At 42.0% G+C, this 16,324-nt stretch overlaps 1 protein-coding gene across 2 annotated transcripts in view; it reads right to left on the minus strand.

Annotated features, from left to right (window-relative positions):
• The window catches only part of COLEC12 (collectin subfamily member 12), a 109,198-nt gene that overhangs the window by 26,023 nt on the left and 66,851 nt on the right, over positions 1–16,324 (minus strand). For both annotated transcript variants that reach the window (XM_077352649.1, XM_077352648.1), the window contains one exon: positions 2,510–2,632. In XM_077352649.1, coding sequence (XP_077208764.1) covers positions 2,510–2,632 — 123 coding nt within the window. The remainder of the gene's footprint in view (positions 1–2,509; positions 2,633–16,324) is intronic.

Genomic DNA, 16,324 nt, shown 5'->3' on the forward strand with positions numbered 1-16,324 from the left:
AAGGAGGCCCCATTCCCCACAGGGAGGCCGATTGCACACCGGTTCCCTTACAAATAAGCTCATGCTCTTGTGCAAAATACGCCGTGACAAAACAAGGCAACAAGCAAATAAAACGACATGAAAACAGGGAGGACGGGTGGGTCGCTTGCCCGCGTCCTTGCGAAGAGGCAGGAAGGGAGCTCAGCAGCGTCCTAAGAAGATGCTCCAATCCCTGCCTCCTTCACCGTGCGCGCTGCCAGCCGCAGCGCGCCCTATGAATGCTGCGGTGTGGCCACCAGCGTCGACACTTCTTCCCTCCGCCCCCACCCGCCAAAAGGCGACACGGGTAAGTCCGTGCTGTCACATTGTGTGTTATAAACTGTGTGATAGAAGTGAAAGCTGGTCCTGTTGCAACTAAAAGCAGATAGCTCAGAGCCTCTCATCACATGCTGAAGGATTCTGCCCGGACCATATCTTCTAGTGGTCCCAGTCTTCTGCAGGATTTATTCCTGTAGGGCACAGGACTAGTTAACTGGGTCAATTTTTGAAGTATATACATCTTGTCTAGGACTTGCTCCCTCTAGAGTTTCTCCATTTCTAAGAAGATCCTAGAATGTTTTTTCCTGTCAGATTTGTGTAAGAGATATATGAAACTAATGGCTATTTACGTCCCTCGCAGAAACTGGTAATAATATTGTAAAAAACTGAGATTGAATGTTACTCTGTTTAGTGGGACTCTTAATTTTTGTTCCAGGAATTTGAAAAAAGGTCAGGTTACAAATGAAATTGAATGTCCCAGATGTCGAGTCAACTGCTGCCAGAATCTTCAGTTCCACAAACTTCCTTAGTACATTATAATATGTCTCCCCTCCTTTCTCTTAACTGCCTATTTTCATCTGGCAAAAGCTGCTTTCCTAATGATACTTACATAGAAATACAGTCCCTGGAAATCAGTGAGGTGTAAGGGGCTAGAACATGGGCTGGAAATTCCACATGAATGGTAAAACATTGGGACATGAATGGTAAAACACTTTCACCATAACATATAGTCAAGTCCTTATTATTACGGTACTAGACCAGTAGTCAAATTACAAGGTACATAAAAACATCTGGCATTAACAAGATAAAAGAATCATTGATAACTTAAATATTATAAAAAAAGATAAAAACATCCCAGCTAAGAATCATTCTGGTTTTAAAACTTACAAGCATTATCTCAAGCAATTGAGACTATCTCTACCTAAGTTGCTCCGAATCCAACCAGCTCTTCCTTGTTTTGATTGCTCTCCAAGCAAATCTAGCCACAACAGAACTTATTTCTGTGCTTTTGTCTGACAATATGTCTGTGATTGCCTCTGAGTTGGGCTTATTCTGTAGGGAAGATAGAAGTTCTCCCCTGAATTGATCGTAGCCTACACTGGAGTAATACATGTTCAGATGTCTCAATGCTCCCATCCTGGCAGATGCATAAACGATCACAGATGGGTATTTTTTTGAATAAGCCTTCCCTAAAAGCGGATGGGAGCATGTTATATCGTAAGAGAGTAAATGAACTCCTGTTCTGGGAAAATAAGATTAAATAAATAAGGTAATGGCCTCAAATTATTAAGTTGGAGACATTGGAAAAAGTGGATTTTTTACTTGATTGAAATCCTGTTGGCGATGGATATCTAGGATTCTTTGTTTTATCGTTTCTTTTGCTCGGTTGAAACCCAGAGACAGTATTAACTGTTTGGATAGACCATATGAGCAAAGTTTTTTTTTCAAGAGTGGATATCCACGGTACAACATTCAGACATCATTAGGTAAAGCAAACCCTTTGTGGAAAAAAGCAATTTTAACCAGTACATGGACGTACATATCCATATTCTGGTCTGGACAGAATACATTCCTGTTTCCACCCAGATTGAAGAGTTGGAAGTGCTGGTTGGTACATGGAGCAGGGATCTTAAAAATTTAGCCTGGGTCTTTTCTAGACTGGAAATATTGGCATTTATACACAATGGGGCCCCATACATCATCTGTGCTAGAGGTTTTGCCTTGAACAGCTTAAGGGTTACGGGAACATTACGCCCACCTTTGTGCCAGAAGAATTTCTGAATGGCACCTGAGCTTCTCTGGGCATTTGAGGAAATATATGGGAGTTTCTACGACTGGTTTCTCTTTAGATCGCATAAATCTTTCATCATAACATATAACCAAGGCATCTGCATGAACACTTTTGTTATGATCCTTCTGTCTTCCAAAAAGGGAATGGGGTGGTATGGACTAGAGGAACTGAGTGCATGTGCACAGATGAGAGTGTACATTACAGTCCAACATGTACAGGATTTATGCATTTGGCAATTCTATGGCCCTCTGCCAATTGTAAAACATATTTGTTGTATGAGAGAAAGTGTATTAATGAGTCTAATATTGACCTTATAGTATATTCTATGAACATTTCAATCTAGAAATGCATTTTAAAAATTCCTTGTAATCTTTTAAAATTGGGTTTTAGCTTGACTGGGAGATAATATGTGAAACTTACCTTTGTATCCCAGAATAGCGACTGTTATTGTCAGCAAGGCACATAGTATATATAAGAGTATGATGGAAAACTTCAGAGCCCAGTTACTTTTACACTTGGTGCATTGTGTTCCTTCCTGGATACCTGCAAAAGAGCACAAAACTTTCGATCGAGTGGAAATTTGCAAGTTCCTTTTCTATTCTGGTTTCTGTTCCACACAATTCTGCAAATCAAAGACTGCAACTCAGTGCACGATAAAAGGAAACAGGTCACCATACCATATGTTAATCTGAAGGCTTGAAAGAGACATTACTTATATAGTCACCACTGAAAACAACATTGCCATGCATCTACACCACTGGAGAAGAGTACAAATGCCCCCCCGCAACCCACACAGAAGTTTAAGTGTACAATGCCAATTTTGTCTATTGCCTTGGCCCAAACTCCAGGCAGCCTCCCTCCCGTTTCTAAAGAACCACACATACATTCATTAAATTAAATATTCAGTCTCACTTTACAGAAAACCACAGACAATTTTTTTTAAGTTGAAAAACTGGTCCAGAGAAGTACTAAGGAAATGGAATCATAACATGAAATGAACATAAACAGCCATCTTCAGTTTAACCACTGGCCAGCTGACAGCATTGAGGCTGTTGGACTTTAGTGGGGCCTTTTCCGAACGGAGGGGTAAAATGCGAGTGGCTTCCTGCTGGCAAGCGAGGGATGGTAGGTCTCCCTTCTCAAGGGGAGACCCCTCCCACATTTTCCATCTGCCACATTGAGGCTTTTTGCCTCCTGAAGATTTTATTTCACCTTGGATAACGGATATAAGACACACACCTCTCATTTTTTCCAGGTTTTCCAGGAAATATAATAGGAACATCATTACAGAGGTATGCAATTGTGCTGCAGTCAATGCTGCATATAGAAAACATAGATTAATGCAGCTAGCTGTGTCTCTGAATAATGAACTTCCTTCAGCTTTTACCCTATTAACCTATAAGTGGAGTAACCTCAGAGCAGCACTTTAAGATTAATACTCTGCTTGCATCAAATTAATGAGCTGGTGAAAATGTATTCAAAACTCTTTAGGAGTAAATTATGTTCCCCATAAGGATTAGCCTTTGGCTGGTCTTATGCCCCCCTACCTTTGAATTGTTGTTTTTCAGAGACTGCCTCAAACGCAGCATCAACTACTTTTTTAAAGGACTGATAACAGAAGTTCAAATAAACCGTTGTCTTTCTATTTGCAACCAGCTCCTGCAAGTAACTCAAGAGAGTCCTCTTCTGTGTGTATATGTATTTTTAAACTAGGCAGTTTGCCTTTTGAGAGACTAGGAATTTAGACATGAGGAAATCAGCAGTTAGTTAATTAACTTCTAGTTACTTTGACTGCTTCAGACAGATAAGTTGTATCTAAACATGTGTTTGTTGTTTGAATAAGAGATTGGCCATCTACCTGATCCATTTGAGGTAATATGGGGATGCAGATATGCGTATGATGGGCCCTCTTCTGGATGTTAGTTCTCTGTCAGAAACCTGGGAGTGACCCTAGACTCCTCTTTAACAATGGAGACCCAGCTCACAAAAGTAGCTTGGCTGGCTTTCTTCCATCTTCACCAAGCCAAGCTACTAGCACCCAGAACAACTAGTCACAGTGATCCATGCGACGGTCACCTCCAGACTGAACTTCTGTAGCTCTGCCATGTACAAAACATGGCAGTCTGAGTCCTGACCAGGACCCTTAGAGAGCTCACATTCAACCTGTTATCTGGCAGCTGCACTGGTTGCTGATTGTATTCCAGGTCAGGTTTAGGGTGTTGGTTCTGATCTTCAAGTCTATACGAGGGCCAGGCCCTGTGTACGTGAGGGACTGTCTCTCTGCCAATAGGCTGGTGGTCCCCACCCCCCCAAAAATATGGCTGACCTCAACAAGATAATAAATTTAAATTAAAACATTTTAAAAATGGGAAGATGATATGCATTGTTTCTGAGGCTGCATCTACGGCTGCCATAGTAACGAAGGCAGGATCTCCAGAGCTGAGGGAATTTTTGAGGAAGGGATGCTGCAAAAAGCTTGCTTTGACTATGTACAAAAGCTGAACTTTTGACTGTATTGATCAGAAGTGAGATGATCACTTGATCTTTTAGGGTCAATACTGAATGCTTGGTATGTCACCTAAATGGGTTTTCATCCCCTCCCGCCCAACCCCTCCCTCCCACGTGCATGAGTTAAAATACTCCCAATTCAAAATGAACACTGGCCAGAAGGACGTTTTTTGTGCATGTTTGCTTAGGACTGATTTATGTGATTTGTGACTGATAAAACACTCTATTAGTAAACCATATATTTTCCAAAATGACAGGTCACTTGCTACCTGACTGGCCCTCAGCTGGGAATGGCCATTCCATGTAGCTTAGCCCCTTTTGGGAGGAAGCTCTCAGCCAGGAACTCTCCACTCCCAACCTCCTGACACTCTCGGAACTTGGTGGGTGGAAGCAGAGCCCCAGTGAGTTGCTGTGGCATGGAAGGGATGGTTGTGGAAAGCAGAGCTGGAACCAGTGAGTTGCTCTGATGTAGAAGGTGTGTGTGTGTGTATGTGTGGAAGAAGCAGAGCTAGCTCCAGTGAGTTGCTCTGGTGTAGAAATTGGGGGGGGGGGGAGAGAAGCTTGTATTCCTGGGTACAACGGGTTTTGCCCCTAGTTTAAAATATTTTCTGCTGACTGGAAGAGTGGCATAGTAAGGACAGGCAGGGGGAGTAAGACTCAACGGGGCTGGATAAACATGTGCTTGCATGGAAAGCCAAATGCACCCTGTTGTACTGTTCAGAAACAATGTAGTGAAGCAACCTATCAAACAGTCGCAAAGGGATCAACAAACATATGAACAGTCCATTGAAAAGAGATCCCTGTTCACAGCTGGCACACAGGACCTGAACTAAACCAGAGGGTGTTTGAGCATCTGTAATTTGAAGATATTGAATGTTTGTTTTTAATGACTTGGTATGCAGGAAGGACTGTTCTTTAGGGTTCTTCAGAAAAATTTTCAGCGAGAGGGATTATTTCCATGACTGTTTCAAATACTGATTTTCCAGGGATTTTTCCTGTTCCAAGGAAACAACAACAACACCCCACCTATTATCAGGGTCATTGATGTTCCAGGGCTCAGCTTTTGATACAAAAATCCCACACGTAGTTCTTGAATGGTGACAACAGACATAGTCAGAATACTCTCAATAAACATCACTCATGCCCTTGAAAGTTTCATTTGGAAAAACATCTGAACCATTTTTTGTGTATGAACGCATTCTTGGAAACCCACTAAAACTGTAGGCTGGCCCAAAGTATATATTTTTAACTTTGGGGCAGGCACACTCAAGTTTCAAAATCATTACAATTGTATATTCCTGCCCCAAATGCTACTTATAATGTTCATGTTCTATTAAAAGTCCTATTAAAATCAAGGAACTTAAGCATGTACTAGTGCAACAGTGCAGTCCATAATAGTTTTGTTCTGAGAAAAAGATATGCGTGAGTGCAGCAAATCGTTTTATTCTTGAAAGCTTTCTGACATATTTAGTAGCTTACTTAGGGCTCCATACATTGTTCTGAGAGGAGGTCATGTGTTAAGACATGCTGAGCTGAGACTTGTTTGCCTCAGATTTTCATGTGCTGTTATTGTTTCATGGTTTGCGCATTCCATTATGCAATCTGAGCACATGGCTTTAATGCTGAACTGCCCTCAGACTTTTGTCACTAGCGGTACATACCAGAGAGGCAGGGTCACTTCCGAATGTTGCACATTTCTTATTGCTGACTTAAACAACATTTAATAAATATCAGATGGGACACAATGGGTCTCCTTTCACTTGACACACTTTTCTTTTTCCTGACTTATTTTAATAAGAGCTTTATTTTTTTTCTCTGTCTCTGTTGGGAAGACATCTGGCCAAACAGACTGGCGCTCAGTACAAAGAGATCCAGCTGGCAGACATGTTTTGGGGACCCCCTTTCCCTGGGAGCTAAGATAGTCACAAAAAACAAGCTAAACAGATATCCTCCTGTTACCAACCTCTGTAGGGTTTGTTTTTCTAGTACTATATTCCATTGACTGGGGACTTTGTTCTCATGCAGGGGGTCCCATCTGCAGATTCTTTTCGGATTACAGATAACAGTTTTACTATTTTCACCCATTTTCATTGATGCTTTTTGGAGACTCGTGGATAGTGGTAGCTGATGCTAATTGGGGCTGGCAGACTGGACTGAACCTATGCTATTAATCTGCAAAATAAAGAAAAGCGAAGACAGACTATATATTCTCTCTGATTGTGCTTTTACACTCTTAGTTTATACTTTGCAAATAGGCATTTGATTCATTGACTGATCTTAGCTTACTAAATCAATACAAACTACTGCATAGGGATGAGTGTACAGAATAAGGTTAGCAACCATGAAGACCACCCAGCTCCACAGAACAGCAAAACACCATGCACATGTCTTCTCCCCTCCTAATCAGAGAATGAGAAATCTTGTTGAAGCAGAATGGAGCTGCTCCTTGTGTAGTTTAGTAATAGCAATGGCAGCCCAGTTAGCCTAGATAAGGCAAATCCAATCCACCCAGCCCAAGTAGCAGCACATTAGCTCACTGGCTATTGGGGAGGCCTCTGTTGTGCTCCTGAGTGTCAACAGATAGTATAAAAATCCACTGAGCTGACCTGCCTACCTATTTTTACCTACCACTTGGATTCCTTCTCCAGTTTTTGGCCCTGAGTGAACATTATTTCCACCCATATATAGCCTTCCCTTCCCCTTGCTGGATATGAGACTGCTTGTAGAGAGGAACTTGGCCCTGCTGAATTTCAAAAAACTACATCAAGAATGAGATTATGGATGAGGCTGACAGGGTTTTCATCACAGATGAAAACTAAGACGGAACATTAATACAATAACATTTGGAACTTGAAAATAAGACATAGATAAACCAAATGTTTACTTTTACTTCAAAATCTGTAGGAGTTTGCTGGTTTACAACTTTCAAACACTTCACAATGATAGCTCTTTATTTGCTAGCCAATAATGACTCCCGTGAAGTCAGAGAAGAGGTTACAGAAGACTGTATGGAAGATACTGGTTTGAATTTTCAAATAAAACAGATATTCCTATGCTAATGAACTTCAAAATGATTTTTATTCAGTTTCTTATCCACGCCTGTGAAAGTCATATTTTAATTACTCTGTACACAAAATACGGTATTTTTGGTCATCTGTCTGCCTCTCTTCATTAATCCTTTCTTCTCCATCTGACATAATAAAGTGTCCCCAAAGGGTGCCATTATTTTCTCTGGAGCAGTTTCAACAAAGGAAATAGTTTTGATTGTACGTAATGTACACAAACCCTTTTCACTAAATTAAAGAATCCTCATTACCCACTTTGACCATAATCTCTCACTTGTTTTTATAACACAGACATTTTACATTTAGCTTTGTTCATGTTCACTGTAGGCCAGACATACAAAATGGATTGCTAAAAATTCTAATTATACACCAACTGTCATAGCCTTTTAATTATATGGAACCACTACACAATGCTCTACTGTGATTAAACACAAAATATCTTAATTGAAAGGACCGGGGGGGGGGGAGAGAACCACAACATGGAAAACAAACAAAAAATCTGAACTCCTTCTATACAAGTATGAGCCTTGGATTACCATGATACATTCTGAGGAAATTCACAGATTTGTTTCAGCTGTTTAGTCAAGACACAGAAAAATACTAAGACTATTTAATTTTGAGACTCATAGCCTTTAAACTATCATTAAAAATACATGTCTTGCTGAATGAAAATCTCATTTATGAATTTGCATTTGTAAAATGGTCCACCTACCCCCACCCCCCAAAACTCCCATTAAGCTTATGGATCTAATTAGCACAACATTTAATGCAGGAAAATGGGGATTTCCTCCAGACACATGGCTATACCGAGGTGGTGAGCTCCCCTTCACTGGCAGTTTTCTTGGATGCTTTAGGGTGCTTTGGGCTGATCCTGTGTTGAGCAGGGGATTGGACTAGATGGCCTGAATGGCCCCTTCCAACTATATGATTCTGTGATTCTATAAAATTTGAATGATTTTGTGACAAGATGCAAACTGAAAATATACATACAAGCAATCTCTTACTACTTATGGCATGGATTGAACCTTTCTCCAAGGGGGTCTATATCCAATTTAAATATCTGTTCCAAGGAAAGAAGAAACACATAAATTAGATGAAGTCTCCTTTAGAGCAGTGGTCCCCAACCTTCGGGCGCGGCCCGGTGCCGGGCCGTGAAGGCCATGGCGCCGGGACGCGGCTCCCTCTCCCCGCCCCCCCCCCGCTGTAAAAAACTTCCCAGGCCGCAAGCTTGCGGCCCGGGAAGCTTCTTACTGCGGGAGGGCGGGGAGAGGGAATCAGGGCTGGCTGTGCCCATGCGGGCACAGCCCGCGGGCGTGGCCGATGCGTGGGCGTGGCCTGGGCGGGCCGCGGGCCGCGCCCCGATGCCCTGCCGGTCCCCAACCTCAGAAAGGTTGGGGACCACTGCTTTAGAGGAAAGTTTCAATTTTTCTCAAAGGAATAGTAAGATCCACCCTCATCAGTAAAGGGGCCTGTATTCTGAGAAAGTAAAGAATTTTTAAGCTGACTTGATATCAGTATCTTGTACTTAGAGAAATACTGGTCCAGCCTAAGCAAACACATATTGAAATTGTTTGGCTGTTCTGGTAAAGTATTTTTAAAGATTAGTTATTGAATGAGAAAAAACCCTAAACTGGACTGAACAGGTCTTATTGGATTTCTTTCTTTGTTTAGGATTATTCAATTATTGCAGAAAACCTTCAGTGAAGACTAGCACTATAGTTCTGCAGCCCCGGTCAAGGATGATTAAACTCAGTTTGGAATCTGCAGAGTGAGAAAAGGGTATTCATATTGTTGATGGTTTAAGTTCATTTTACACTCTTAATACTAAGGCTTTACTCTCTCAGTCATCCTTACAACAGCCCTGTTGGAATTATTACCCCACATTGTAAATGAGGAACAGAAATTGAGAGAATTGTGGGTCGTCATCAAGTGAATTTAGGAGAGAGACACGCTGGCTCAGGACTCACATTCTTAGTTGATATGCTAACCCAGTTTCTAGTGCAGGAAATTTTCATTATAAAAAATCTGGATGTTTCACGTACAAAATCCCCTGCACACTATCCTGGAAATAAGTCCTTTTGAACTCTGAGCAGACATACTTGGAAGACATGTTAACAGGGACCAATCTGGTGCTATTTTGTCATTCTCAGATGCCAAGTGAACAATAGTCTGCAGAGAAGAGGTCTCAGATTTTTTAAAATAGATCCAACAGTTGCTTATTAGGCCAATGCCGTGTTAGCTGTAAAGCTAAATCTTATGCTGAACATAATCATGGCTGCAATCATGTTTCTTAGTAACAGAAATACAAACATGTGTTGCTGTTTGAGACCATCCACCCGAAGCACTGCTGAATGTTAGGCAAATTCAATAACAGAAATAGCAACCTAAGCAAACGTTGAAACATAGTATAATAGTCAGAAACATAACTATCACACATTCTTCTTGCATGCATACTTTATGAGGGAATCTCTTGATACTTTATGCCATCGTGTCTTGGCTTTATGCAGAACAGCGAAACAAATACTTGCAGTGTTCTGCTGACATAATCTACCTAGGAAACACATAACAAATCTAATCTTCTGAGTTGGTATTGTTGGTTGAAAGCTCTAGCACATGTCTGTGTTTTGAAGGAAACTAGTATGTGTTTCATTTACTGTAACAGTTGCCTACTCTACAATTTGGTTTCCATAAAATGTTGGATGGTGGTGGGCTGTATCTGTTCTACCATCATCATTTTCTGTACTTTTCAACACTTTCCCTATAAACTAAGAAATGTATACTGTAGAAGGGAACAGAGGATAAGAAAATGACTATTGGTTTCAGGAGTTTAAAATGGTATGTATGTCTGGAGAAGTTCAAAAACATACCAGAAAACTATTTTATGTTGTGGTTTTTTTTTGTGCTAATAATATTGAGAGTCACACATGATTTCTCTTCCATTGCACAGAATATAAACATTCTGAGATCCCTTCTCAGCACCCAGGGAATCTGTGATCAGCTTGCCAACAAAAATAACACATCTAACAGTCTGATTGCATTGTACTGTGAATATACAGAGTGTTGAAATGAAAGCCCTATGAGGAAAGGCTGAGGGACTTGGGAATGATCAGCCTAGAGAAGAGGAGGTTGAGAGGGGACACGATTCCTGTCTTTAAGACCATATCTGCACAGAGGGCAAAATCATACATTGTCTCTTGCCCACAATTGCGGGATAATAAACTGCGCCTTTTTGCCCCTCCATACTTTAAGCCATCCCACTTTTTTCTGCCATTGCGTCGCACCTTTCCCCTCCTTACTAGCAGGTGGAAAGGGCAAAAGAGAGAGCAACACGCTCTTTACTTACCACACTTACCACAGCCTGTCAATCACTAGAGGCAACCAATCCCCTCCTAGCATAGGTTTGGGGGTCTTTAAAGTCCACTGGAGCTCCAAAATTAATTTAAAAAAAAAAAAAAGGGAACTTGCGCGTTGCCGTGTGTCAACAGGGCAACATTGAAGCATTGCTTTGTTGAACTGCATGGATAAATTTTCCTTTTTCCTTTTGCTGCTTGCTGTTTCATTGAGTGCAGATCCCACCCCCATAACACCTCCCCCATGCTACCTGTATAAGCAGTAAATAGTAAATTAGGAGCAGTAAATTGTTGTTGGGGGTTTTGGAGGTGGGTGGGTTGTTTGGTATTTATTGTTATTTGTTTCTTACTGTATCATGTTTGTTCTTGGGGTGTTTTGGGAGGATGGTGATCATTCCACTGGGGTGGATCATTCCACAAGGGGTGACCACAGCCACTGAGCTTGCCCTACCATGGAAGGGCTAGTCTCTTCAGCGGGAATAGGCCTGCTGATGGGCAGAGGCTGGTGCTAAGTGCCAACTCAAAGAGCGTTGGTGTGGAGGATATCATGCTCTTCTCCCCCCCTCCGCCTCCCACACACACCACTTTTCTTTTTCTTTCCAGGTGCAGTCTCAGGAAAGGGAATTAAAAGCAGGTTTTGTGGCCAGCTGTCCAGAAAAGTTCCCAGGGCTGCCAGCTGGATGCACAGAGGTTGGGAGGGGTAAGGAACAGTAGCAGGAAAGCCTCTAATGACCCCACACGCAGCAGGAGATGGAAGAGCCACGGACAGGCAGTGGCTTTGCGCTCAGATTTCCCTCTAAACAGAGAAATGGATCCACATAGGAATGCAGGGCACACGTCAAAGGCCACCCAAATCCTGGGGTTCCTGGCTAATATACGGTGAGGGAAGTAGAGCAACAACAGCTATGTAGTTCCCCCTGCTGAATAGGGATGAAGTCCAGGGTCACAAACTCGGTCCCAGGATCCCTCTCCAGGGCAGCTTTTCTCTGTGACTGCTGCTTGGAAGTGGGGGGCCACCTGTCTGAGTTCTCCAGTTGCTGATTGCTGCTCTCCTCTGTGGCATGCTTCCTCACTTTCAACTTCAGGCTCTGAGCCACACACTTTTGACAGCCAGTCCCATCTCCTCCCCATAGATGCCCCTAAGGATTGTAAAATAGGGGCAAGTAATTGGTGCAGCTCCAGAGCCCTTGTTGTGATTCACACAACAAAAGTACTCCTGGCACAAGGTCTTGGCCTTTGAATGGCACTTGAGCCCGGTCCGGTTGTGCCCGAGAGACCTCATTTGGCATGCTGCCTCTTTTAAGACCTCTGGGTTGCAACTAGAGACATTGAGAGTCTTCTGGACTTTTTCATCGCAGAAGATGGCCAGGAGGTCTCTAACATCGATGTCCTTCCATGTTGGTCTCCTGCCACCAGATGTGAGGGGCATGGAGGATTCCTGAGAGGTGGAGGGGAAGGAAATCACTTGTGAGGTCAATGCATTTGATGGTGCCTGCGAGTTTGACACCATCTTTTCCGTGAAGCTGCTCACAGAAAATGGGCGGCAAGCAGAGCTGGTTGCCTTTTCTTTCTTCACGCTTTGCTCCTCCCAAGGGGGTTCTTGTTTCCTGATTGGATTGAGAGCCTCGCTGACCAAGTTGATAGGACTACAAGGATCACAATCTGGCTTCAGTCATCCCTAGCAATATTTCTCTCCTCCATGGAGCACGCGGCTGCTGCCGTTTCATGAAGTGGCGGAGCAATGTATACGTGTTTCCAAGGTCAGTAAAGTGGGGAAAAATTTTTTTTTGTATGTTTTAAGTGCAGTGGAAACCCATAACACATGCACACAGTGATGGACGACAGGTCTCTGAAATAAAATCCCCCTTCCAACCTGTCCATGTACTCAAAACAAAGAAATTAACAAATGTTTAAAGGTTGTTGCTGCCACCCACACCCAACATAAGCATGTTCCCTTAAATGATAAAATTTTATTGACTTAATTTTTTTTACGATGTACCATGTATATGTTCACTTTGCATGCCACTTTAATGTTAAAATGATTTTTTCTTTTGGACGTTTCACCTACACGTGGATGTGCATATGTGTTGCTTTGCATAAGCCACCATTTACATTTTTTTTCCATGGCCAGGAACATGGGAGAGGGAGGCGGGCACAAGGGTGAGACAAAGCTGGCCAAGACTATTGTGCGTTTTCCCCTCCATACGGTTTTATCCCTGATTGCTCACTGGTTGCTCACTGATGGTTCACACAATTTAGGGTGGTAAATTCAATTTTGTCGATTCCCGAAATTGCAAATTAAAAATGGCCAAATTGCGACCCGGCTACTAGACAGCTGTGGGATGCAGGCGATGTCATGTGGAGGGGTCTCTAAAACCTGCCAGCATTCAAAGGCTGTCCAGGAACATTTTCCTCATGCAGAAATGGCTTAAGTATTTGAAAGGTTGTCACTTAGAGGAGGGCAGAGAAAGGTTCCTGCTGGCTGCAGAGGATAGGACCTGCAGTCCTGAGTGGAGAACGATATTGGCTAGATATCAGGAAAAAATATTTCACAGAGTAGTTCAGCAGTGGAATCGACTGCCTAAGGTTGGACAGATGTTGCATTCCCAAGTCCCTCAACCTTTTCCCACAGGGCTTGGTCCTCAGGCCCTGAATCATTCTCGTTGCTCTCCTCTGAACCCTCTCAATTTTGTTCATATTCTTTTTGAAGTGAAGCCTTCAGAACTGTACACAATACTTTAGGTAGGGTATGACAATGTGGTATACAGTGGAAGTATTACATCTTGTGTTTTTGATATAATGTTTCTGTTTATACCGCCCAAGGCTGCAGGGTTCCTCGACATTGGGTGGACCATTTCTGTGGACCCCCTTCAGTGTGGTGGGTGGGTTTGGGGCCTGTCTTGATCAGTGTTGGGGGCATGGCAAACTCTGGGCTCCTGACTAGGAAGCTTGGGGGGGGGTGCATAACCCAGGAGAACTGGACAAAGGATTTACATGATATGGAAAGCTACTGCTGTAAGTAGAGGAAAACTGGTGTTTTTAATGAAGGGAGACTGGGGTATTAACAGAGAGTACCAGCCTTCAAAGAAAACTAGAAAAGTGCAAAGAAACTCAAAGAAAATACAGAAGTATTTAGGTAAACACAGAAACAAAACCTCAGTGTGAAGAACTCAGAAACTAAGAAAAAGCTTCTATTCCTCAGAAAAGCCTGAACATAAAATCTACAAACTGCAAAGCATCTGCTTTTTCTATCAAAGTTTCAGCTCCTAGTTCCATTTACCCTTTCCCTCTATGATAAATAAAATCAATTTTTTTGTTTGACTTTAACACCATCTCCATTCTGAAAAGAGGGCTCCTACGCCATCCCTTGTTCCAGGACTGAGCTAAAAGGCGAATTATCTGTCAGTGATAGGTGGGACTGTCAGTGTTAATATTTTACAAAAGAAACCATGCCTCTTGGGCAGCTAGGTTAATGAGGGAACGGAATTCTCTTTTTTGTAGTGAAAAATTTAGCTCAGTATGAGGCAGTATGAAGGGAGTTCGTCATAGTCACACACTCTCAACATGACCTACCTCTTAGGGTTGCTATGAGCATAAAACAGGAGAGGTAAGCTATACTTTGGATCCACACTGGAAGAAAGGCTGGGTACAAATGAAGCAAATAAATGAATGAAATAGCATGTTGAGGACTAAACATGCTCCAGAAAGGATAGGATGTGGAAAAAACAAAAGTGCTTTTTTTTTCCCTGGGAAAAGATTTTAAATAAATAAACTGAACCTATTTAAATGCATTTATGGTTCTGGATCCATGGCATATCTTTTCACTTTGGCTATGACTTAGGGCCTGTATCTTCTTAAGGTGTCAAAAGCCGGAATAATTTTGTCATGCCCACCAACATCAGATTTGACAAATGTCAACTTCTAGTTCTACTTCTTAACTTTCCCCCTCCTCACATCTGCTTGTTATCAGTAGCTATCTCCCAGCATGCTTCCGAATCATTTTGCAAACTCAAAGCACATGCTTGTGCCTGCTGTGGAACCAGCCATTACTGGGCTATTTACAGGACCTTTCTGACCTGAAGTGTTCTCCACAAAGCAGAAAACTGCCAAGAATTTCAGCTTACGGGATTCCCCCCACCATTAGATTTTAACTATGTTGTTTCATTTACTTGCAATAAGGCTGCATCTCTCCACGTCTTGAAATGGACTTCTGAAGGAATGACTAACAGCGAGCCAGTCCAGAACTTAAAAGGGACATTGTTAATAACCAGTCATTCATGGGGTTTACTCGTTCATTCAGATTTCCAAGCTTTTAAATGCCCTCTCAGCAGTTTGTTCCTTGCAGTACAGTGATGACAGGTGATTCACTATTGTGTGTGTATGTGTGTGAACATGCGGTCACATTCTTGGGCCTTTCACCACAATTCCATAAGGAGCAGAAATTTCTCTAAGACATTTCACAGTTATTTTTAGTCTGAACACTGCATTTCAACCCCTACGTGTGTGTGGAAACCTGTAATCAGCAACTTTGAATATTTCTCAGTTGTCTGCAGGACAAATTCTAAGCAGTCCTGCTCTGAAGTAACTACTGTCATATTATTCAATGCAGCTTACATCCATGGAAGTGTCTGTAGGAGTGCACTGCACAGTTACTGCTTTCTTTAGAAATCTTCTCACTTACCTAGTTCAGTACTCTGATCCATGCCTTGGGCATGACACCTGCACAGATAAGAAATAATGAGTTCCCTCCCTGCTACTGATTAACCCACACAGCCCTCATTTATATATCAGGCATCACTTATGTGCAGATGATTTGTTTTTGCTATACAAGGATGGGGCTGAGACTAGATGCTGTCTGGTTGCATTATAGCTGTGATTTGATTACTTCCACCTCCATAATCAGCACACATTTATATTCTTCCTCCTTATGACTGGCATTGATCTATCCATGTGTGCATTATAACTTGCTCTCCACTTTACATATGAACAATTCAATATAGTTCTCTTGGCCCTCCAAACTTAAAAAAAAAAATCAGTAGTAAAAGTGAATTCATAAAATGGCAGCAATTGTCGGATTAATACAGATAAGGTGGCAGGTATTATAAATATGTTTCAGTAGCACATCCCATCTTATTATTGTGCCATTTATTTGAGCATATTTCAAACTCAATTATTTGTTCATTTACATGTACATTTAAAACAAATCAGGGAAGGAAAAATCAAGCAATAAAACCCGTAGTCAAGAACTGCCTGTTGTAAACAGTTGTATAGTTTCATTTACAAAACGCTTACAGTCTTAAAATTAGAACTGC

Source organism: Paroedura picta, chromosome 9, assembly GCF_049243985.1.
Source record: "Paroedura picta isolate Pp20150507F chromosome 9, Ppicta_v3.0, whole genome shotgun sequence".
NCBI lineage: Eukaryota > Metazoa > Chordata > Lepidosauria > Squamata > Gekkonidae > Paroedura > Paroedura picta.